Raw genomic sequence first — 24243 nt, 5'->3', positions numbered from 1 at the left:
AACCAAACAGTGACCAGCAGATGCCTAAATCTCCCCTGGGCCCCTGGGGGCTTCCTGCCACTGCAGCCTCGGATGGTGGCTCAGCCCCTGGCTGCCTGACTCATCCTTACCACGTCAGTGTAGGCATCAGTCATGTGGATCCACTGGCCTCCAGGCAGCCGAACCTGGTTTTCAAACACCTCCTCCACGAAGCTCAGGTGCCCAGCATCCACATCATGCAGCAACCTGCACCCCAGAGATGTGTGGCGTCAGATGCTCCCCCTCCTGCCCTCCCAGCCCTGCATGGGCAGCAGCACAGCCCTGTGTCTTCCTTCCTCTCACAGCTGGCCACACCACCCCAGCACATGCTTTGTCTACCAAGACTCTTCGACCCCAAAGGCACCCAACAAAGCTCCCATGAGACCTCAGCAACATGTTTCAGGTGAAGCCCAAAACACAGGCTGTAAATCCAATGCAAGAAGATGGTAGAGCTGTGCTGAAAATCCACCATTCCCTCCCATCCCCTCAGTACCCCACTGGGATTCCACCTCCAAAGCTCCTCAACGTGGGACTTGCACAGGCACCCAGTGAGCTGTGTTCTGGGGTCACCATGTCCATGAGCACCTGTGCAGCACCCATTACATCAGGGACATCATCCACTGCAGAAACAATGCATTTGCATTAACCCGGTTGCCTACCAGACAGGGCGGGCAGACAAGGAACCCCCATGGCACCCCAGACCTCCATCCAGCTTTCTGGGTGACCGTCTCACCAGGTTAGCATCAGCTCAGGTTTTTGGGGTGCCCACAACAGCCCACTCAGGCTCGGCTCTTCACAGAAAACCATCACTCACGTCTTCTCCGGGCAGATGAACCAGTCCCCAGCCCAGGTCCAGCCCGTGGAGGGGCGGAAGCTGTCCTTGGGCAGCTTAATCTTGCCAGTAACATCTGAGTATTTGGGGTAGGTCAGACCAGTAGTGCCCCAGTTCCCCACCAGTGCCAGCTTGGTCTGGTTCTCATACTGGGGGAGCAAAAGCAGAGAGGATTTTGCATTGGAGGCACAAAATCCCTTGAATAATCCTTTTGAAATCCCACTAATAATCCCTTTCTTTCTGGAGAGCCCCATCCTGAGGACAGGCCTCCTGGGTAGAGCCTCACTCCCTCCCCACCACCATCCCCTACCCCATGGGCACCCCCAGATTTCCTCCCCAGTAGGCAGAAGGAGGTGTGAAGCCACGATGCGGCTTTGTGGCTCATTACCGACATTCTCCCCCAGCCTTTCAGGTTGGATACTGGTGGAAATGTCTCTTTCTTCTCATGGTTGATTGGGGCCGATGTGACCCCCACCTGCCAATGGCAATGCCCTCACTCCCAGTCCAGCTCACTCCCTGTCATCTATGTTGGAGCCAATGCCCACGCCGGAGAGGAAAAAACCCCTTTATTCTGGTCCCTATGAGATGCTCACGGTTTCAGCAAAGACGGAGAGCTTCCCCTCGGCATACTGGTTAAACTCCTTCTCATCGACCGACAGCCCGAACCAGAGCTGGACCCGGATCTGGGCTGGGATCCTCGGACCCATCGCCTCCTCCTGGGGGTACTGCCAAAGGCAGAGCCCCATTAATATCCCCGAGAAGGATATTAATGGGGGATGCTCGGGATACAAGGATGGGGATGGTGGGTATGAAGCCCCTGTAGCCCCAGCCAGGGATGCAGGGCGGGTAGATGGGACACAGAGCATCCCTGGGAATTGGGACAACATCAACAGTGTACAGAGCACTTTGGGGATGACCTTGAGGAGCTTCAAAGCCCTGGTGGTCAGGGCTTCTGTGTCTCAGGGAGACACCCTTCAGGGCTAGGGCAACAAACCCAGCCAACATACTTCAGCAAAAATAGAAAGAATAAACACGGAGATTTCTCACTGCCCTTTTTTCTCTCTCTGTCACCCTTTTTTCCCCTTCAAGTGATGCTAGTTTTCCATCCAGAGCTAAAGTGCAGAAAAAACCAATATATTTTGGTTCATCTTTTGCTGCCAGCTGGGCTTGGGGTTTTGGGGTTTATTCAGTTTATTTTATTTCACTTTATTTTTTTAGAGCTTGTTCAGCACTGATTGTCTGCTCCCAAGCTGGCACGCAGCAAAAGGCCAAAGAAATATCATTTGAGATGTGAGAAGCTCAGTAAGTGCCTGGCAGAGGAGGCCACAGATTAAATTTCCTGGGGTGGCAAAGGGTCAAGAATTTTGAAAAACATAAAATAACATTTAAAAAAAATTTTAAATATACATATTTTTTTAAAAAAAGTACCGTCTGGGCCAAACTGTGCCCATCTTCACTGTCCTGTAACTGGCAGGAAATATTAAGATATTCACGAGCATCTGCTGCAGATCCATGCAAGAGGAGCTGAACTCTACCAGAGGCGTGACCAGGCTCTCACCATGCAGGAACCAGCTTCAACCAGCTCTGGATGTTCCCAGAGCCCCGGGTGCTTGCAGGTTAAAGCAGCCCATTGTGTTGTGATTTCAGGTTTCCCCACACAATTTTCTCTCTAAATATACTTTTTTAGGGGAAAATGTTTTTAAAATTAATATCATGCATGCACATACATCAAAAGCCAAGGTACCTTCAGGAAGATGGTCTGCAGCTTCCCACAGTTCTTGCCACAGCAGTTGGAGATGTTCCTGGAGAAGAGGACCTCGTGGGCTGGCACACGGGCGTATGCTACGCGCTTATCTCCCTGCAGCATCCAGATCACTATATCGGGCAGGCTGTTTTGGGGCTGAAAAACACAAAAGCTGTTGTGTCCGACCAGGACCAGGAGTCTCCAAATGAGCCCATCAGCCACAGAGGGACATGGGAGGCTGGAACACAGCCGTGCCCCAAGTCCTGCTGCCAACCCAAGCCCATGGAGTGAGATCATTCCACCCAAACCCTGTCTCAGCAGCTCCTGGTCCCATCTGGGTCTGGCCAGGGCAGAGCAGCCCCACGTTTCCCCAAGCTCTGTCCTCCACATCCAGCCCAGGTTGCTGCTGCAGCTTTGTTTGAGGGTTTACTCACCCTGCTGTAAAACTCTGGCATGAACAAGGCTAAATCTCAACAGCCAGGTGCCAAACCCATCACCTTCCTAACTCACTTCACATCACTGCAGTGGGATGTGTGTACAACCCTTGCATGGGGGGCAGGACTCTGCCTGTGAGAGCAGCATCCATTCTGCTTCCCACCACACCGCCGGGCGATTGCTCACAGCCGTCGCACCAAAACACCACCATGATGCTGAGCTTGGGAAGAACAAGACCCCTCCTAGGTGAAAAGCAGCTCCTGCCACCATCGCAGCAGAGTTACCTCCTCTGCCATGGCCTTCAGCCTGGAGAGCCAGTCCTCTGCCTGTTCCAGGGCTGCCGACAGGCTCGAGTCATCATGCTTGAGCTTCAGGGCTGCCTTCACTATCTGCTCCAGGTTGGTGCTGCGAAAGCGGTACATGTTCTGGTCCAGGTGGGTGCTGGCTGGCTTCCCCAGGACATCGGGCAGGGTCACGCTGCAGGGATGGGCAGAGATGAGGCATTAGTAGCTTGTTTGCCCTCTCATGGGGGTTTTGCTCTCTTCCCCCTTCCTTCCAGCCCCCCTTCTTTTCAGCAAGTTTCCAAAGAATTAACAAGCCACCGAAGATACATTTGTGGAACACAGCAACGCCAAGAGCAAAGGAGCTTCAAACCGCACTCGCAGCTCCCACACATCACCCACAGCAGCCAGGACGGGGCCTTGGCTGAGCCGTGCACACCACGTACACACACACACATTGGACTATAAATTGATTCAAGCTGCTGGATAAGCGTTTCAGGAGTCAGGAGGGATCTTCGCTGCACTGAGCCATTTAGAGGTTTTCATGTAAAGTGCAGTGATTTATGGTTGTTCCATTACTAATGCTCTTCTTGCTCCCAGTTCCTGACCCACAGCCCCCTGCCAGCCACAGTGTTCCCTCCTGAGGTTGGGACTGGGCTCCGTAAACCCCGTTTGTATTGCATGATAAATAAGAAGGACAACATCTCTTGCCCAGCTGTGTTTATCAAGATGTGCCACAAACAGACACACGCTGTGGTACCTTCCCAGGATAGAGTCAGTGCAGGTTGTTCCAGATTAATAACATGGATTCCTCTAACAAGAGGCTTAGGGAGAAATTTAGGGACAAATTTAGTTCTTTCATTTCTCTTAAAGAGAATTGGTTTTGCTGCTTTTTCCAAAGGGAGCCGGAACACTGCAGGTGCTGCTAATTAGCCTGATCATTCAGTAGCATCCTGTGCAAGGAGGTAAATTAAAATATCGTGTTAGGTTGCAGCCCCAAGCCCTCCAAGGTCAGATCCATCACGTTCTATGAACTCAGTTTTGTGTCTACACTTCCTTTGTGTATTTATTACGAGGGAGCTGCTAATGAGCTGACCTCCCACTCATTTTCTGCGGCTTGCTATACCACTGGTGCATGGCAATGGTTAGGGTTAGGGTCCGACCTGCCTCGCTGGCCGGGAGGAGATGACTGGGAGGAAATCAGTCAAGCAGCAAATTGTTTGCAATTCAGGTAGGAAAGAGCTGGACAGTTGGGTGGGATCTGTAGCTTTGTGTTTAATATTGCTTAATATTAATTTGATTAGAAAACTGGAAGGAGCAACATGACGGCAATCTGAAAGAAACCTGGGAGTATCTGGGGGAACCAGAGATCAGCAAGTCTTACTCTTGCATCCGACGAGCTAGCAGAAACCACAACTAAGAATGGAAGAGCAGAGAGGTGGACAACCTGGACCCGAGAGGTCCCCTGTGGAGGGATGCCAGGGTACTGGTACAGCCTGCCTGGCCTCCCCAGCAGTCCACAGCACCATCCTTCCCCAAGGGTTCTGCCACCCTGGACCAAGAGGATCGTCATCTCCTGGGCAAAGAGCTGGTTATAAGGCAGGTGGCAAAAGATGGGAGCATTGTGTTCACTCGCAATGACGGTTCCTGCTCTGGCTGTTACCACTCCAGGCATGGATTATCAAAAAAAAGCAAAAGAGCTGAACTGAGAGCATCGCTCTGCCAGCACATAAATGCATGGTGTATCCTCACGTGAAAGTTGTGCTTCCAGCTGGGGAAGCATGTGCTGGAATTGGACAAAGCATGAGGAAGCCCAAAAGGATGATCAAAAACATGCACAAAGTTCTGCATCTGGGCTCTCTGGCCACTCCCTGCATATTTTGCCATGCTCCCAGCTCCAGCAGGGAGAGGTGGAGGGGTCAATTCACTGGCAGCTCTCTTCCAAGCTCCAGCACAGAGCAAATCCTCACAGAAGACAGGCCCAGGAGCAGAGGGACAAAACACACCCTTCAGGACAGTGCTGCTGCCCATCAGCGTGAAGGAGCTGCAGGAGCTGCTTGAATCCAGCTGCAATTCAATGTTTTGGGCACTTGGTTTTGCCACAACTCATCTTTCCCTAACTTTGTCCATTTGTATGCTACTTCCAATTCTTTTCTTTTCCAGAGAGCAGCAGTCTGCCATCTCTTCACACAAAGGTCTGGAAAACAGACGTGGACAATGCGATGCCAGCAGCACATTACTGTTTTCCTACTGGGAACAGGAGGCAGAGATACCCCTTCCCAGTAGGATCATTTCACCAGAGAGGTTCAGACCCGGAGGAGGATGGGGAAGCACTGGAGAATGGCAGGGGGTTTTCCCATCGCTCCGAAATCCAGATGGAATGCAGCTCTGCCCTGGCTGAGCGCAGAGACCAGGCTTTGGCAGCATCATGGAGGGAGTCACAGACAGGTCTGGCTGCACAGCTCACCTTGTCACCTCAGGGCAGAGAGCATAGTGGGGTGTGGAACCCCCCCAAAAGCCATCAGGGCTGTTCCAGCTGCCCTCACCATGGGTACCACTCTCGCCAGCCAGCCCCGGTCCCCACGCCAAGCCCTTGCAGAGACAGAGGAGCTGCATCCTGCAGGATCTGAGCACAGAACAGGGACAGGAGCCACAGGAACCATGGGCTTGGCACACCCCGCAGCCACATTTTTCCTCTCCTGGTTAAATGAATTTGTTTTGGAGGGCACAGCATCTCTGGAAAATCTAAAGCTGTGGCTCATCCCTCAGGTCCTGTCCCATGTGCCCAGGGGTGCGGGGGTATCAACAGCCTGTCAGATGGCTCTGACCTTTCCAACAGAGCCAGCATGCGTGGGGGGCAAAACACATCTCCGTTATGAGGCTTAAAAGCAAATAAATAGCGAGGTTGTAAGTATGAGTGTGTGTTTTTTTAAGCATGTCCTCCAGGAGTTCTGTGGAGCAAGGTCAGCTTGTTCAAGGTCTCCTTGCGCAAGGGCTGGAGGTGTCTGGTCCCACAGGGGTGTCACAGGAGTGTCCAGAAAGGCTGCACTCCCACGTCCACTGCCCCTCCACAACCTCTTTTTGGCCCTTTCAAAGAGCAGGAGGGATGGAAATGGGGACCTAGGGGCACAGTACCATCTCCGCAATTTTAGGTGACTGGCACAAACCCAGGTGGACAGTGCACATAGTCCTGCAGGCTGGTGAGGCTTGTGGAAGGGATGGGGAACAACTGCTCCCAGCAGGTTTGGTGGACTCAGGGATGGCCAAGAAGGCCAAATTCTGCCTATCTGCTGAGGTAAAGCATCAAGAGCCACTATACAAGTTTGGTGGTCACAGAGGTCCACCAGCCACAGCCACCAGTGGCCACCAATGGGCTATGCCACCTAGTGCAGGGCTGTCTCCACAGCTTGGCTGCTCTTCACCTACCTACCAAGGCAAGAAAGCTCCGAGAGGCTCAGCAGCTCTCTTAATTCCCCTTGGCAAGGGCTTGCCCAGGGCTAAAAACATAATCAACCATCCTACTATTGCCCTTCACCAAATTGACGGCATGGAGCTGCTGCAGGAAAGTTGTGTGGTCGGGCATGGGCATGGGACGGGACTTGGAGATCATGTTCATGGGCATACCTGAAGGGGAACCATGGTCCAAAGACCCTGGCAGGGTCAGTCCCTGAAACACCTTCCTGAGGGCTGAGCTGTCCTTGGGATAAAACACCATGGTCATACTGCAGCGATGCTCCCTGGAGCAGCTTCTCACCCCTACAGAAGAACAATCCAGCCCAAAAAAAACAGGCTACACAGAGGGAAAGCCCATGGCACCCTGCCATCCTCCCTTGAATGAATGTTCAAGTGCTTGAGAAGTGCTCAGGAAGCCCAAGCAGCAGATGCTGCCCACAGGGACAAAGGGATGGCTGTGCCATCCAGCCCTACAACAGCCCTGCAACCCTGGTTCATCTGTCGGACACACAACACCCACGCACAGCTGAACAACGCCTCTGGGTGCTCTGCATGGGTGCCCCCTACGTGGCGTATGCAAGACTCAACCAGCAAGCCCCATCGGTGGCTCCTCACTCCACGAGCCCCACCGTCCCTCCGGCTGGGCTGACCTGGCTCTGGCTCCTGCCCCGACACAATGCTGCTCATTCAGGTGAGCCACGCTGCAGCCCCTGCATGAAGGCTGGAAATTTATGACTTGCCTTAAATGTCACCTTTTCAACTCCGTGCCTTGGCTCAGCAACCTTTGAAGTAAACATTAGCAAATGACCGGCGTTTTTCAGAGGGAAAAAAAAAGAAGTCATCCCTTCCAAGATAAATAAGTGGTCTCGCAAGAAACAGCATGAAAAGGCTCACAGTCAAAACTGGTAGAAAATACCTGCAGTCAGCAATGATGTCATCCATCAGCTGGGCACCCAGGACATCCAGTTCACTCGGTGAGCGGTTGGCCTTGAGAGCAAGGTGTACCTTCTCCAGGTTTGCTTCCTACACAATAGGCAAGGAATAGGAGCTGCACAGCCAGGACCCCCCAGCAACCCACTTCACCCCACGTCCAGGACCCTCCCAGTGAGTGCCCGGGCTGCTCCCTATGACCTGAAACTCCAGCCTGTGTCACACCAGGGCTCTGCACCTCTGCTTTTGCTGCTATTGGAGCTCTGGGGAAAATGACAGTGAATTACAACAAGAAATCCCATAAATAGCTCAGGAGCTGAAGGAAGGTCCCTGCCTCCTGCACCTGCATCTGCAGGCATGTGGGTGGCATGGCAAAGCACTGTGTTCACACCCTACTGTCACTCCAGTGGGGATAAGGGTGGTCCCTCCATCACTCCTGATGCTGAGCAGGGAACTCAGGACACCGACAGGTTTCCCCTCCACAGCACAAAAGTCATCAAACCCCAAACCTGACCCAGCCTGGAGATGGCCTCTGTACCCTCCCTCTCCCCTCAGGCAGGACACAGAAAGGAAGTAGACGATGCTCTTTGCCACCACAGCACTCACCAGCCTGTCTGCTGCATGGTGGAGAAGGTTTTGGGCATCAGTCCGATAGCTGATATCTTCCCAATAGGATGACAACACCACCACGGGCTTCACGTTGCCCCATGGCAGGTAGTAATACTGACAACCTAGAGGGTACAGCACACTGGTGAGCTCATGATATTGGGGTGAGAGGGGACCCCACTCCTCAGGAACAGAGCAGAGATGAAGATGGGCAGTGCAGCATTTGGCCTTGGGCTGAAGCCCATCTCTGGGTCTCTTTTGGAGCAAGAGGATGGGAATTATGTTCTGCAAATCCACATGCAACTGAGCAATGCACATCAAGGTCCAAAGGGATGTGCAACAACCTCCACAGCTGCAGCAGCTCCTGCACAGCAGTGAGGCCAGAGACCAGCAGAGCAATCCCAGTGGTGTGGGAACATCTCATGCCAGACCAAGAGCTCCAAAGGAGCCAGGGAAAGGCCACCCCAAAACACTGTCTCCTTCTTGAAAAGATATGGGCACTGTTAGTGCCGAGGTACTGCCCAAAAAAACACTTCAAGCCAGCACAGAGCTGAGAAAAGTAGTCCTGGCTTCCCCACTCCCCCCCCAGTCACATATTCCCCCTTCACAGCATGGTTGAGGTGGGCAAGGACCTCTGGAGGTCATCTGGTCTAACCCCTGCTCAAGCAGGGTCACCTTGAGCAGGTTGTTCAGGACCATGTCCAGTTGGGTCTTTAATATCTCCAAGGATGGAGACTCCACACCCTCCCTGGGCAGCCAGTCCCAGTATTCAGTCACCCCCATGTTGCTCACCATCAAAGACGGCCCGGCTGTACTGCGTGGTGGAGGCCAAGGGCAGGCAGGTGTTGTCAAATTTATTACCGTAGTTGCCAATGCTGACCTCAAACTGGATGGCATCATCCACATCTTGGAGCATGGTGGCTGAGTAAAAGGCAGCGAAGAGGTAGTATTTCCGACGACGCAGGTATTTCTGCAACAGGCACAGAACCATGTCCATAGAGGAGATACCACTACCGCTCTCCTATACACAGACCCTCCACTACCCCGGCACACACCAGCTCAGCGAGGCCTCTGAGATGGAAAAGATTATTGCAAGGAAGAAAAGCATGCATTGCATCAAAGGAATTTTGGGTGAGATGTTTAGGAGAAAACTGATAAAGGAGAAGGCTAGAACTTTCCATAAAAAAACACAGTTTAAACCTGAAAAAAAAAGCAAAAGGAGCACATCTGCAATAGTGCTCAAGTTGTGATTGGGGTCCTGCTGAAGCAAATCTCCGACCCCTCCATGTTACCATGGTCTGCTCTCCACCATGCAGCAGCTCAGATGGAGCAAGCTGGACACATTGGGATGGAAACACATCAGGAGATACCCTCCAAGAGCTCACCGACCACTTATGGGACATTACCCACCCAGGACCAACATCTACACCCCTTCCCTAGTGCCCCAAATGCCATGCCACCGGAGGGCCGACCCCAGAGCCCGTGTGGTCAGATACGCCACAGAGACCCCGTTACCTCCACCCGCAGGATGTCATCTGCGGAAATGTCCTCCACCTTCTGCTCCACATGCTCCACCAGTTTGGTTTCCAGCTCCACCAGCATCCTGCCACGATACGCAACTCCCTCGCCCTTGGGGTAGACCAGGGACAGGCGTAAGGACCCCAGTGGCCCCTCCCCACAGAGGAGCTCTGCCTTTGCTTTCAATGGGCTTCATTGCAGAGGAACGAGATCAGACAAAGTATTTCTGCAAGCACTTCCAAGGTAGAGAGCGTTTGAGCAGCAGAGCAATACCGAGAGGTGTTTAGCCAGTGGGAATAGCCAGAAAATGCGGTGCAGGGTCCAAATAACAAAGCCAGTTAGGGTTAATAGCAGCTTTCTTTTGGCAAGGAGTGGTAGTTTAGTTTAGGTTGTGCTGCAAAGAAGCTGATGTCACCTTTCCTAAATTGAGTGTCTCGTAAGGGTCGGGGAAGCCGGTGAACTCCCGGGGGCTGCCGTAGAGGTTGATATAGCAGGGACCAAAGGTTGGCAGGAACCCAAGCCCGTCGTCCACTGGGGATCACAGGGGAAAAGAGAAGTTAGAGAGTCCCAAAGGCACCTTAGAGACGTGTCCCCCGGGGCTTTGTTGCAGGACCATAGGGATCACACACATGCAGCTGGAGGCCACCAAAACTCCAAAGTGCAGTTTTTCACCCCTTTTAAGATCTACTACTTCTTACCTTTTTGCAGGAGAAAGACAAGGTGAGTGTGGGGCTTTGCAGTGGGCACAGAGCTTCCCAGTCCCAGGAAGGGTCCCCAGAGAAGGGGAGCATCACTTTGCTGGTGGGAACCAGCGTAGGGAATTTATACCAGCTGAGGGCCTGGCCCTGTGCTCCCCTTAAGGCAGTAAGAGACGGTTCAGAAGAGAATGGCTCTTTTTTATGAAAACTTGAACAGAAGGAGCAGCGAAGGGGCAGAAATTGTTTGCAGGGTCATGCTCTGAGCTTCTGACCACACTAGACCATGAAGACATCACTGCCCAACATGGACACCCCAAATCTGCTGTGGGGAAGGGCAGTAGAGCCTTTTCCTTGCTCCCAGGAGCAGGGCAGGGGGAAGCCATGCTGGAGCCGTCCCCTCTTCCCACCAAGATACTGAGGCAAAATGCAGCCGATGCTCGCCGAGGTCTGGCCAGTGCTCCAGCCCCAACAGCATCTGAACCAGCAAAACAATTACCAAGCGGCGATTGCAAACCAAGAGGCTAAGGGGACGTACAGTCTGCGGTTTTCAGAGGCTTCGCAAGAGCAGGAAACTCATCTGAGGCACAAAGAAATGGAGAGAGGTTAGGAAAGACTGGCAGAGGAGCATAGAGGAAGGATGGAGGGTTACAGGAAAAGAGGGTGGATGTTCTCAAGGGCTTTTGTTGCTTACAGGCACTAGAGAGACAGAGAGAAAAAAGGAGAGGTTGTTACATAGCCCTATCACACTTCCAGACTGGTGTGAAACAGGAGGATTTGAGCATCCCTGAGGGATGCTCCACATGCTGCAAAAGTTGGATGGACCTGCAGTTCCCCAGCACCTTCTCAGGATCAAGCAGGTCTCAGTGGTGGGATGGGGTATGCAGGTCCCAGGCAGACCCCTCACAGCCTTCTCCTCCCTCCCTGGCCTCTCTCTCTGTCTCTCTAGATCAGCCCAGGAGCAGCACTTCAACTAGGGAAGAGGGGGGGCTGGACACAAGCACCACGGTAGAGAACAGTGCTGCACCCCAACTGCACACTTGCATGCATGGCCAGGCAGTGCTTGGGGGTGGGTGGGCTGCAGGACCTGCGGCTGAAGCTTTGCACTGGGCTCAAGCCCTGGAGGCAGCTGCCAGCTCCGTCCCGTTCCTCTATGGCATAGGGATGTTCATGATGGGGCAGGGGTTTGCAGAGCACCTGAGAGCCTCAGAGATGCACAAAGCAAAGGGAACAGAGCAACCCCCTTGATGGGGCTTCAAGCTCGTTAGCAGCAGGAGGTGCTCATGCAGGTTAGGGCAGCCTCTGCTCCTGGCTCTGTGTGGCTCCCAGCAGCCCCACAAGCATGTCCCAGCTCCCTATCCTCCCACTCAACACAGGTGACACGGTCAGTGTCACCCAACAGTCCCTCCATGATGGTCCTTTGTTTTGGAAAGTCTCTGAGACTTGAAACAGCACCCTCAGGACAAGCTGGACCTCAACCCCCATCCAACCCTGTGACAGCCTCAAAACGATACCTAAGGAGGAGCCACGAGTGGATGCGCGCACAGGTGGGATGTGGCATCTTCCTGCACGGGAGACACTGCTGCTCATCAGCAACACACACAGGGCACAGAGGAACCGCAGCCACCTCTGCACAGCAGAGCAGCCTCCTCTGCACAGCAACAAAAAGAGGAAGCCAAACCTCCACCACATCATGGCCCTGCAACCTCCCATCTCGACACGCCTAGGAGGACCTGAAGATCTTCAAAACCACAAACCAGGAGCGGCCAGGTCCAACCAGAAAAAAGACCGCAGGATGGAGCAACCTCCAGCACCTCGTCCCATGTCTCCTCCAGCACCGGCGACTTTGCAGGGATCATCATGGCCGTGACATCCTCCAAGCCAACACCGGCCTCCAGCCACAAGCATGCAGTGCTCCTCCATGGCCATGCACCCCAGATCCCCTCCTGCTGCCCCCCCCTTACCCTCCAGCTCTCCGCCGGGGGCCGAGATCTTGGACATGCAGAGGTAGGCAGTGCCGATGATATCGTTGTGTGTGACACGGTCCCTGCAACACAACCCAGGATGCTGTCACATCATGGACCAGGGGAGTTTGCCCATGAGGTCTCGCCCTGCTCATCCCAGTCTACCACCTCGGCTTTCACCATGGGCAGGCACCTCCGCAGTGACCCCCCTCCCCTCTCACCAGTCGGTCACCCGGATCCTCATCTTCTCGCACATGGAAGGGAACTGGGAAAAGAGGCAGGGAGAGGAGCGGTCAGTGGTGGTGGGGAGTGGGCAAGTGGGTTGGGGGCTGGGGGGGCACCCATGCTCACCATTGCCGGCAGTGTCAGGCACTGGTTCCACTGCGGGTTGGCATTCTTTTCCAGGATCCTCGAGTAGAGCTGGAGGTGCAAGATGGGGAAAGAAAAGTCAGTGCCACCCCGGCGCTTGCCACTCATGGCTGTGCTTCAGCAAAGCTGGGCTGCTGCGTGCCCCATCCACAGAGCTGCAAGGTCTCAGATCCCCAAAATACAGACTCCATTCAATGGCTGGCCTGGTGGGGCTCTACGTTGTCTTGGTAAATCCCTCTGTGCAGGAGGCAGAGGATGCCATGGGCTGCTCAGGGATCTCGCGCCCCAAGGACCGCCAGAAACTCACCCCCTTCCTGCTGAGTTTGCTCAGGATAATGTCCTGAGCCTCTGTTCCCCCCCCGGGCACTGTCCCCGGGGAAAGGTTTACGGGCAAGGGAGAATCTCAGCCCTTTAGTGCTGCTTTGCATCAAAAGACAGGTGGCAGCTTGTGGGCATATTGCTTGGCGAAGGCACTGGAGGGCACTCAGCAGCGAAAGGAGCAGGACGCAACTCTGCAAAGCCGCCAGAGTCACCTCCACACCCTGGCTGGTTGTGGGGGGACATTCGGTGGTGAGGGGACAGTTGGTTGCTTGCTTCAGGCAGCACCAAGAAGAGCAGCACAACCCTCCGCTGCTGCACTATCCCCCTTTCCCAGGAGCTCAGCCTCTCCATCCACATTTTTAATGCAACAGCACCACGAAGAGCCCAGTGAAGAAATTACTCCAGTGCAGCCTGGCATGCTGTGTCCGGCAGCACCGCTCAGCTCGAAGCAGGCCATGCACATGGGGACAGCACTGGGGACATCATCTGGGCTCCTCTCAGCCCCCAGCTTCAGGACATTGCAACCCAGAGGGAGAGGACAGGGTGTAACAAGGATTGATGGGACCTTGATGAGCTCCAGCAAAGCAAAGGACAAAATTTTCCCCATGCACGGCTGCTGTCCCAGCCCGAGGGACCAGGGCGGGCTGCTCCACTCCAGCCACTCACCATCTTGCCCGCAAAGCTGACTTCCACAAAGGGATCGACCAGGTTCTTCTTGTTGCTCTCGAAGCCAAAGATTTGCCTGACGTTGTCCATGACAGCATCATCCACTGAGAGGGGGAGGACATGCTGAAAGCTCATGGAAGCGTGTGGCATCCTGATGGCCACAGCTTTCCGGGCAGGCAGTCCCACCAGCCAGGCTGCACATCTCCATTGAGCCAGGTGGGGATGGGCAGGAGGGTAAGTACCAATTTGCACCAGTAAGACACTTACCTCGCAGTACATTACAACTGACCAACATCTACAAAGTCTTTGGACCAAGGCTATGGATAAAGTTTCCTCATCTGTGCACTTATTCCTCTCCAGCTTGTTGCAACCCACCAAAATACCAAGGGCTGGATCCCGGGCACTCCAGACCAGCAAACGAAACACTTACTCTGGGGCAAGTCTTCAGCTTTGAAGATTTTCAGGCAGAAATGAGCCCCTCTCAGGGTTACCCCGGTGGGGCGCAAGAGGTTGCCCTCGATGTCTTCCTTGTCTTCAGAGACCTCCTTCTTCTCCAGCTGTAGGACAACAGGATAAGAGGAAACACAACCAAGCTTCCCAAAAGTTCTGAAATGAGCAGCAAAACCCCCAAATCCAGTGTCTTGGCCCCAAAACAGAGGAAGATCAAAGCTGCAGCTTCCCTGGAAACAGGTGTGGGGTTTGATTGCCCAGGGGGGTGGAGTTTCATGGCTGGATGATCCCCCCATCAAGGCCAGGGCAATACTCACAGGAGCTTCATCTCCAGGCCCCAGCACAAACAGGCTGACTTTCAGATAGCCCTTGGCCCCCGCGGAGAAGTCCTCCGGGTCAGAGAGCAACAGCCATTTTCTGAGGAAAGCGTGTTCTAGGGAAAAAAAGAGATTGAGACCCATGGGCTGGTCCTCAGACATGCAGGGAGATGGCTTCAAGGATGACGTTGGATGGGGGTTTTTATAATAAATACTATGTTTCTTTTATATAGAATAGAATAGAATAGAATAGAATAGAATAGAATAGAATACTTTATGGTTGGACTCAATTATCTTAAGGGTCTTTTCCAATCTAACTGATTCTATGATTCAGTTGGAAGGGACCTACAACAATCATCTGGTCCAACTGCCTGACCACTTCAGGGCTGACCAAAAGTTAAAGCATGTTGTTATGAGATTTTCCTTGTAGGTCTTAACTCCTCGCAGCTAAAATTACCAAAGTTTCTCTGCAGTGATTAAGGTAGGAAGTTTTTTCTAAGCATTGTTTTATCTTCTTTGAGATAAAATAATAGACAAAAGATAAAATAAAGAGCCAAATTCAAGACAATAAAAAAGTGATCTGGGCTGCACTGGTGGGGCTTTCTCCCAGTGAGTTGGCAGCACAATGACTTGAAAGCCTCAAGGACATACATCTTGGGAAAAGGAAGAGAAATGGGTGATGATGATGGAAATAGGGATACGTGTGGGTTCATACATGGGAGAGGCGTAATGTGTGTGTGCATTTCCCCTATGTTTGGCCCCAAAAAAAAGTTTCTCAAAATGACTCCCCCAGCCGCAGGACATGACACTGGCCTGGACCCAGAACATTCGCTGGACTCACTTGGCTCGGAGTAAATGGTCTCAACATCCATCTGTGCAACAAAATGAAAAAGAAATGCCAGCGTTCACCACGCGGGTCAGCGTGGTGGAAAACAGGGGGGAAGGGGAGAGCCGGCAGCCTTACCCGAAACTCCCCGATCACCGAGTCCGTCCGGAAAGACCGAGAATCTACAACCTGTGGAATGAAAATGAGGAAAAAATGGTAAATCCAGCCCATGGTAAAAAAAAATGCCAAATCCCAGGGTGGAGAACCACTCCACATGTCCTCCTGGGAAACAGGGGGACATTTCCCTGGGTGCTGTGGGGAGGGAGACAGGGCAATGGCCCTGAGCTGATGTTTGCTGAAGCTCACCGTGATGAAGATGGGCGCATCAAACAACTCGGACGGGGACTCAAAGACATTGAAGAAGAAGGTCTGTAGGAAAAAGGGGCGAGGGTGCAAGGTGTAGTTCTGCCCCAGCCTCCCCTCAGGACGTTTTCATGCCTCCTAGCCTCTCCCATGCCCCCAACTCTGCAGGCTGGTGCCTCTTCCCCGCCTGTTAGGAGGGACCCCCACCCCATTAATAGCAACAGCCCCCCAAACAGGCTGTGCTGGGTGATTTTGGTGCACCCCAATGAGCAACATCCTCCAGTTTGCTTTTTCTGGGCTGGTTCACAAAAGCACATCCAGACCAGCTTTTCTGGGGGTCTCCCAATAAAGCACAGCCTGCTCCCCTGTTGGAGCAGGCTTTGGGGACATCCCAAAAGGCAAGCTTGGAGCACCCACTGTGGGGACAGGGCTGGGGACAAGTCACATGCGGTAGTCCACGTGTACCCACCCTGCACACCCATCTGTGTTGCCCACCCCTGTCTGAGCACAGCCCTGCCCAGGACATGCCACCAGGATGCTACCAGCAACTCTGGGACACGTGAGTCACATCAGGAAGGTGACAAAGATGAGCCCTGCACAAAGGCAGGAGATGCTGGACCTGCCAGACCTCTCTCCTGCTGTCTGAGTTTCTCTCACATTGCAGTCCCCATTGCCACATCCCAGCCTCTGGGCTGCGCTGAGGTTTCCATCACTTGGCACCTCAACCCATAACACTCCCAAGCCTTTCCTGACACCCCCCCAGGTACATCTGGACCGGAGAAATACACACACCCCCCTCACCTCATCAAAGAAGGGGCTGTTTCCTTTGCGTATCCTGGTCCTCTTGGTCTGCCCGGCAGCCGTCACCTTCACCACAGGCCTGATGTTGACCCCGGGGAGCTGCCGGCCCTCAATCACCCTCACCCTGATCTGGGATGGGAGGGAGGACAGGGCAGCCGGTCACTTGGTTCAGAGGCGACCGGATGCGTAGGAGGACAAGGGGAAAAAGAGCCACCATAGTTGTATCTGATAGCTACTCAACATCTCAGACCCTGTGGGGTCAGTCCAGCCCTAGGATGGGCACGTCAGGGGGCCCCTCTCAGGTGATAAACGTCCTACAGGGACAGCCTGGGGGGCCTTGGGGAAGCGGGTTCAGGAGAGCGGCTCGTCCCCACCAGCCTCATCTCACCTGGAAGTCCTGAGGCTTGTTGGATAAAGGCTTTTTGGGTGAGCTCCTCCTTCGCTTCAATCCCTGAACGTGGTGTATGGGGGGCTTGCGGGGCAGTGAGGGGGGTTCAGATCCCGGTGGCCCGGAGGAGGAGGAGGGCTCCGTTTCATCACCTGTCGCTGTCTGATCCTCCGTCTCCTCCTCTCCGGCTGTCTCTGCGCAGGGCGAGAAAGGAGATGGAGGATGCGGGCAACGTGGGACCAGGCATTGTGGGACTGTAGAGTGGGGGGTCTAGCTGGGAAAAACATGATGGTACTGGGGAAAACATCCCTCCCCGGTGCCGCACGTGAAGGTTTCTGTTTACCAGTGACCGTGTCAGGCTCAGCAGCAGCCGGTGTTGGCTCCGGAGGGGCTGGAGGGGGGAACAGAGGGACAGCTCCCGGTGGGGGGATGTAGGACACTTGCAGGATCAGGAAAGCCTGGAAAAAAGGGAAATATTTGTTATACAGGTGTCCAGGAACGCTCTCATGGGGCTTGAGCCTTGGCACTAGATGCCACCCGTGAGTGGGGAATGCAGCCAAAAAAGTAGCAGCAACTCAGTAAATGTTGGGAAAAGGGGGCAGAGAAGGGGGCAGCAGGAAAAGGTGTCCCAGGGCCCACGGCGGCACCAGGGACGCAGGGTGACCACCCAGTCCCTGTCCCACTAGGTGGCAGCCCCAGGCAAGGCTGAGCCAGGCCGAATGCTGCATCCATCAGGAAGAGAGTGGGAGGGAAGGAGATGTGGAGGCAGAGCCAGGGAAAAGCTCAAGGAGAGAGAAAGGGAAATGCAAGATTTAACAGGCTGCAAGGGTTGCTCCCAGTGCTCCTCACAGAGCCTGCCAGCTGCGCAGCAAGGACATCCCTGTCCCACGGGTGCATGAGCTACAGCCCCTGCCAACATCTGCCCTGCAAAGAGGTTTGACCCATCTGCTGCTGGGTTGTCCTCAGCAAAGAACCAAGGTGTCCTCAGCAAAGAACCAAGGTGTCCCCAGCAAAGCTTTTCCCAGCCTCCAAGGTGAGAAGGGGAGTGGGACACGTGGGACGTGGGGAGGCGAGTCTCCCAGCATGGCACAGGAGGTCCCCGTGCGAGCATGGACCAAGCAGCTTCCTGCTGCCCCCCTCCCCAAGCCACTGATTTTGCTCCTTGAAAGCTAAATCTCAAAGTCAAGGAGTCGAGGATGGGACAACCGGTGTCCAACTGGCAGGGACATTGCTCAAACTGGGAACTGCAACAGGTAGGGACATTGCTTGTACCGGGCTCAAATTGGGAGCTGCAGCTGATGGAGACATTGCTTAAACCGGTCTCACTGGTCCCCATGCAGGTACTCACCCCGGTGGTCTGCTTCTTGTTGTCCAGCAAGGGGAGGTTGTAGGAGGCTGCCAGGCTGGGGACGGAGAGGACATCTCGCAGTGGCACTCGGGCTTCTCCCAAAAACCTGGGTGGCAAAGAGGAACAGGGGGGTCAGCAGGGAAAGGGGCCAAGGAGCTGGAGGTGATGCAAACCCAGGCAGCAGCGACTGACCCAGAGGGCAGGGGAAGAGGTGGGGACGCCTGCCAGCATCCCTGTTTGGCAGCTGCCAGGGAGGACAGGAATGGGCATCAAGTGACTCAGACCCAGCCCAGGTGAGACAACCAGAGCAAGCATCTCCAGGAACTTTGTCCCCTTTTTATCAAGGAAAAGCACTCAAAAGTCCATGCTAAGGAACCAGGAACCATAAACAGAAGCGCTGATGGATTTTTCTTTGCCAATGGAGAAAACAGAGACACAAGGGGTTGGGGATTTCAGTGAAGGTAGATGAAATCAGAGCTGGCAGCCAAGGCTGGTGCCTGTGTGCCACCATCATCCAGGAGGATTTTAAACCACCATAAAACTGGTTTTCCCCTACTGAGTTCCTCCCTGGTGCTCTGCTTCTGGTGAACTCTTCCTGCACCATGCCACCTCCTGCCCCAGCCAGCAGCACCAGTTCCCCCGCAGCCCAGGGCTGGCTGGGGAGCGCGTCCGGTGCTACAGCCCTACTCCTCCCCACCCAGAGCCAAGAAACCCCTCAAACTGCTTTGTGCTGTCCTAACAGCATGATGAGATCATGGAGCAGATGCTCCTGGAAGATATGTCAAAACATATGGAATGCAAGGAGGTGATTAGAGACAACCAATGTGCCTTCACCACAGGCAAATTGTGCCTGACTAATCTGGTGGCCTTCTACCATGGACTGACTGCATCAGTAGACACGGGAAGAGCTACAGATGTCATCTACCTGGTTTTCTGTAAGGCTTTTGGTATGGTCCCCAACAACATTCATACCTCTAAATTGGATAGATATAGGTTTGATGGATGGACTGTTAGATAGGTCAGGAATTGGCTGGATGGCTGCAGCCAAAGAGTTACACTCAACAGCTCAACGCCCAAGTGGAAATCAGAAATGAGTGGTGTTCCTCAAGGGTACATACTAGGACCAATACTATTTAATCTTCATAACTGACATACACAGTGGGACTGAGTGCACCCTCAGCAACTTTGCAGAAGACACCAAGCTGAGTGGTCACTCAAGGTCACTCAAGGGATGGAATGCCATCCATAGGGACCAGGACAAGCTTGAGAAGTGGGCCCGTGTGAAGGTCATGAAGTTCAACAAGGCCAAGTGCAAGGTCCTGCACCTGGGTTGGGGTAATCCCCGGTATCAATACAGGTTGGAGGATGGATGGATGGATGGATGGATGGATGGATGGATGGATTGAGAGCAGCCCTGCTGAGAAAGACTTGGTGGTACTGGTGGGTGAAAAATTGAACATGAGCCGGCAATGTGCACTCTCAGCCCAGAAAGCCAACCATATGCTGGGCTGCATCACCAGCAGGTTGAGGGAGGTGATTCTCCCCCTCTGCTCCACTCTCGTGAGCCCCCACCTGGAGCACTGCATCCAGTTCTGTGGTCCCCATCACAAGACAGACATGCACCTGTTGGAGCAGGTCTAGAGGAGGCCACAGAAATGGTCAGAGGGTCGGAACACCTCCTCTATGGAGAAAGGCTGAGAGAGTTCAAGTTCCTCAGCCTGGAGAAGAGAAGGCTCCGAGGACACCTTATTCCAGCCTTTCAGTATACATAGGGGGTTTATAAGAAAGACAGAGAGAGACTTTTTATCAGGGTCTGTAGTGATGGAACAAGGAGCAATGGTTATAAACTGAAAGATGGAATGTTTAGGTTGGACGTAAGGAAGACATTTTTTACAATGAGGGTGATGGGACAGTGGACCAAGTCTCCCAGAGAAGCTGTGGATGCCCCATCCCTGGAAGTATTCAAGGTCAGGTTGGATGGGGCCTGGAACGACCTGATCTAATTGAAGATGTCGCTGCCCTGGGACAGTGAGTATTGACTGGATGGTCTTCAAAGGTCCCTTCCAACCCAAATCATTCTGTGATTCTATGATTTCAGACAGATAGAAGCCAAGACAGGGCATTATTTTCCTGTCACTGGTAATTGCCCTGTTTGCTTATTGCAGCATCCATGCAGATGTATCCATCCAAACAGAAATCCAGCATCACTTTTGTGGTCGAGAAGTGACCACTCAGGAGAGCATCTCATACCCTGGGGGTCATGGTGGAGCGGCTGCTCCCCATGAAGGCAGACGAAATCTTCCTGCGCCAGGAGCTGGGACCCTTCTCCCGTCCTCTCCTCGCTATTTATAGAGACGCACGACGCCACTGAGCTGGACCAGACCCAATTTCCACCTCCCTTGGCCTCTGGCCCAAGAGCAAATCCAGCACAGGCTCCAGCCCTGGAAATGGGATCCTTCACGTCTGGGCCATCCTCCCTGTCCCAGCCAGAGCAGAGCAGCGTGTTCCCACCCTCCGCTGCCCCAAAATAAATTACTTCCTATATTTTTGTCCTGTGCAAGCAGCGATCCTGGCCAAAGGAGCCCCGCACGCAGATGTGGGTTGCCAGAGGGTCACCAAGCTGTGTGTCCTCAGGCTGGAGGTGGCATCGCTGGTTGCTCCCACCCTCCTTCCTAATGCAGGAAGGTGTGGGGAGGGAGACCCCATCCCCACAGGGAAACCTCCACTGCCCCCAGAGCAGTGGGGGCACCAGGGGCTGCCGTGAGAAAGGAAGCCGCCTCGGGTCGTTTGTTTTGCAAACGCCGCCCTTCCTAGCTCCGTCGGCAAAGCGTGTTCGGGAAAGGAGCTTGGCAGCCAACTCACACCTCCCCAGCCAAGTGCCCATCACCCTGGCCTCACGGCGCTGTGTCGCTCCTGGGGCAGGCAACCATGATGCTCTGGTAGCCTGGGGGTAGCAGCGGGCACAAAAGTCCCTGTGTGCTCCCTGCCCTCAGATGCTCGTTTTTCTCCCCGGCTGTTGAGCGAAGCAGCCCAGAAATGCAGCTCTCACCTCCCACCAGCCTCCCCCTCTACAAAGGGCAGCCAGTGCCAGGGAGCAAAGCCCAGAGCCCAGGGAGAGCCCAAATGCCCTCCCTGCCCACCCCAGCCCAGTTGTGCAAAGCCTTGGGCATGCAAGGGCTGTGCCAGTGATGGGAGCAGGGCAGGGGGCTCGTGCCCAGCACCCAACGCTTCTCCTACCTGTTTCTCCCCACAGTCTCATGGTCTTTCACAACGACAATGAGCTCAGCGCCTGGGTCCAGGGGAGCTCCCTTCAGGTCCCACTCGAAGCCCTGGAGGGAAGGAAAGAGGACCCAGGATCAGTGCCTGGCCGGGGCTGCGATGCTCACACCAGTGTCAGTCGGCTCTGGCACTGCCGGAGGCTCTTGGAGTTGGAGAGCCAAAACACCAGACCCACTTCACCATCACAGCACTGAAAGCACAAACCTCAGCACTGCCTGTGCCCCAAACAAAATTTGCCAGCAGACCGACAGAAAAAACATGCCCTGGGGAAAGGCCTCCCCTTCCTCATGGATTGAAAGTGAAGGAGAAAACAATGGGAGCTGGCACATAACATTTCTGCGCCAAAACAGTGTTGGTTTGCTCAGTAACCCTCTTATTTTTTTTCATTTTGACCCATAAAAGTACAGGTCAGGGTTAGAAGGAAGAAGGTGCTGGAAAAAAATATCCTCCCCTGGGCCAGGTTGATGAGTAAAACACGCTTGTTTTCCCCTGGAGCTGCAATATTTTTAAACAGATTCTTTTAATGTGCGTGCTTAGCCCTGATAAGATCTTGATGAAAGAGGAAGAGGCTGGAGCAAAGGTCCGTACAGAGCCAGCTCAACCTCGCTCCTCTTATGCCAGTGCTGGGAATTTCTGATACAAAGCTGCCCATGATGGGGACCGTCCCCAGACACTACATGGGGTGGCAGCCCTGGGGCATCACCAGAGCTCCACAAGCTCCTTGTGCTTGGGGCATCTTGCTGGGCTTGCACCTGGCTCCCAGGGCACCTTCTGTGCCCACGGGGACAGGGACAGGGGCACACTCACCTCGTTCCATACGGGGTTCACGTTGTTCTTGATGACTTTAGTCCTCTTCTTTACCCCTGCAGGGAGCAACACACGTGAGTGAGATTTCCCCACCAAACCACGGGGAAAGACCCCAAAATTCAGGTCCCCCCCATGCACAGGTGGGGTTGAGAGCCTCCAGTGGCACCCGCAGCCCCCAGGAGCAGGATCAGGCCCCGGTCCTTGCACACAGGCTGGTCTGTGGTGTGCACAGATGGGCTCCAGGGCCCCGCTTCGAGCCCCAGCCCTGCATGAGCCTTGCTGGGAAGCCCATCTCGGTGTGCCGTGCCTCAGTTTCCCCCGCAGGTTCAGTTTCTCTCAGCAGAGCAGAGAGGAGGCTCCCAAAGGCAGCTGGGTGGGTTTTGGGGATGGAAGGTGCCACAGGGGGGGCCAGACATCTTTCTCCCTCCACCCAAACCTCGGTACAGTCCCAGAAAGGAACCAGACCCCCTGTGAGAGCAGTCGGATGTTTGCACACTGAACGGGGGGTTGGCCCACTGACACACCCAAGGGATGCAGAATGGGATGCTGTCACCCACTCTTGGGACCACAGCTGTCCTGGGGAGCGGAGCCAGGTGGCAGCAGTTAAAAGCAGCCTAGAGCCAACACCCTGAGGAGCCCCCATGCTGGGGGGGCTCCAGCCCTGCCTAAAGAGCTCCCCCCCCAGCCGCACCCCAAAACCACAACCCTCAAGTCACACCAAAAAACAGCCAAATGCGCACTTGGCCCCAAGGGGCCACGTCACGGGAGGGACCAGGGGGAAGAGGAAAAGGAAGAGCCAAACAATAGCAGTGACTCAAATCCCAGGGGACACCGGCCGGGAGCCCTGCAGGGCCCTATAGATATATATAGGTACCCCAGGCTGTGGATATGGCACATGGGTCTGGTGGGGAGCCCAAGCCACACTCTCAAACTATTCTCCTTTTTTCCTGTTTTAGCATTGCTAAATTAATCTTTTCCTGCTACAGATTGCAAAGTCTCTACTAGATCTCCCAGCCCAGAGCTGAACCAGCCACCAGAGCCAGGCTGGGGCCGGGAGCGGGGCAGGGCTGCCGCCGTTGCGCTGACACGGCACCTCTGGACAACGTCAGCAAGCCAGGGAGATGTCAAACTCCCTCGATTTAAGGCACATCTGCTTATGCCTCATCTTCACGGGACACAGAGCCCTGGAATTCCCCACACGCTCTCAGGACTGTGATTTCACCAACAAAAGCTGCTTTCCACCTAGACGGGAGATGGAAGGAGCTCACCCTGGTCAAGCACCCAGCACCCACCACGGGATGAACACATGAGGGGTCCCAGAGTGGGCAGGGAGCAGAGCCAACTGGGCAGGGGTCAGCAGCAGCGCCATTCCCCCGCCCCTGCCCCAAGCAGCACAGGAAAGGCTGGGTCAGAAGCCACTCATCCCTTTCCTTATTTTTTTTTTCTAAAAATGGACATTTTCCACCACCAGGAAACGGCTGCCAAAAAAAAAGCGACATCCTCCAGCAAGCGCTTTCGAGGTGCAAAGGCAACGCTCCCTTCCCGGGACCTCCATCCTCCAGTACCCATGGTAATGGGATAACCCCTAGATAAGGGGTTATTCTTATCAATCTCATATTAGTAATTACAAGACCTTAATGAGAACCAAGCACAAGAACAATTGAGAGCACCCAAGGGTGCAGCACCCTGCAGCAAAGCTGGGTCCTGCTTTGTGCCGTGGTTCATCCCTGTCATCCCATCACTTTTAGATGCTGTGATGCTACACAGGTGGGTAGCAGCACTACATAACCATCCCCAAGTCCCCCTCCAGGAAAAACCCCTGAGGTAACAGG

General features: G+C 54.2%; 1 protein-coding gene across 4 annotated transcripts in view; it reads right to left on the bottom strand.

Annotated features, from left to right (window-relative positions):
* Positions 1–24243, bottom strand: part of DYSF (dysferlin) — a 105242-nt gene that overhangs the window by 77773 nt on the left and 3226 nt on the right. For all 4 annotated transcript variants that reach the window (XM_074148316.1, XM_074148319.1, XM_074148315.1 and 1 more), the window contains exons 2-26: positions 22412–22467; positions 21563–21654; positions 18326–18431; positions 17321–17435; positions 16978–17171; positions 16590–16718; positions 15792–15854; positions 15564–15614; positions 15441–15471; positions 14600–14715; positions 14263–14389; positions 13833–13936; positions 12828–12896; positions 12698–12741; positions 12477–12559; positions 10233–10348; positions 9815–9928; positions 9092–9269; positions 8300–8424; positions 7680–7786; positions 3314–3506; positions 2595–2750; positions 1444–1575; positions 833–999; positions 111–225 (exon numbers count right to left, since the gene is read on the bottom strand). In XM_074148316.1, the coding sequence (XP_074004417.1) occupies positions 111–225; positions 833–999; positions 1444–1575; positions 2595–2750; positions 3314–3506; positions 7680–7786; positions 8300–8424; positions 9092–9269; positions 9815–9928; positions 10233–10348; positions 12477–12559; positions 12698–12741; positions 12828–12896; positions 13833–13936; positions 14263–14389; positions 14600–14715; positions 15441–15471; positions 15564–15614; positions 15792–15854; positions 16590–16718; positions 16978–17171; positions 17321–17435; positions 18326–18431; positions 21563–21654; positions 22412–22467 (2783 nt within the window). The remainder of the gene's footprint in view (positions 1–110; positions 226–832; positions 1000–1443; positions 1576–2594; positions 2751–3313; positions 3507–7679; positions 7787–8299; positions 8425–9091; positions 9270–9814; positions 9929–10232; positions 10349–12476; positions 12560–12697; positions 12742–12827; positions 12897–13832; positions 13937–14262; positions 14390–14599; positions 14716–15440; positions 15472–15563; positions 15615–15791; positions 15855–16589; positions 16719–16977; positions 17172–17320; positions 17436–18325; positions 18432–21562; positions 21655–22411; positions 22468–24243) is intronic.

The sequence above is a fragment of the Numenius arquata genome, chromosome 5, assembly GCF_964106895.1.
Source record: "Numenius arquata chromosome 5, bNumArq3.hap1.1, whole genome shotgun sequence".
NCBI lineage: Eukaryota > Metazoa > Chordata > Aves > Charadriiformes > Scolopacidae > Numenius > Numenius arquata.
Note: the sequence above shows the minus strand (reverse complement) of the source record. Positions and strands in the feature narration are given on the sequence as shown.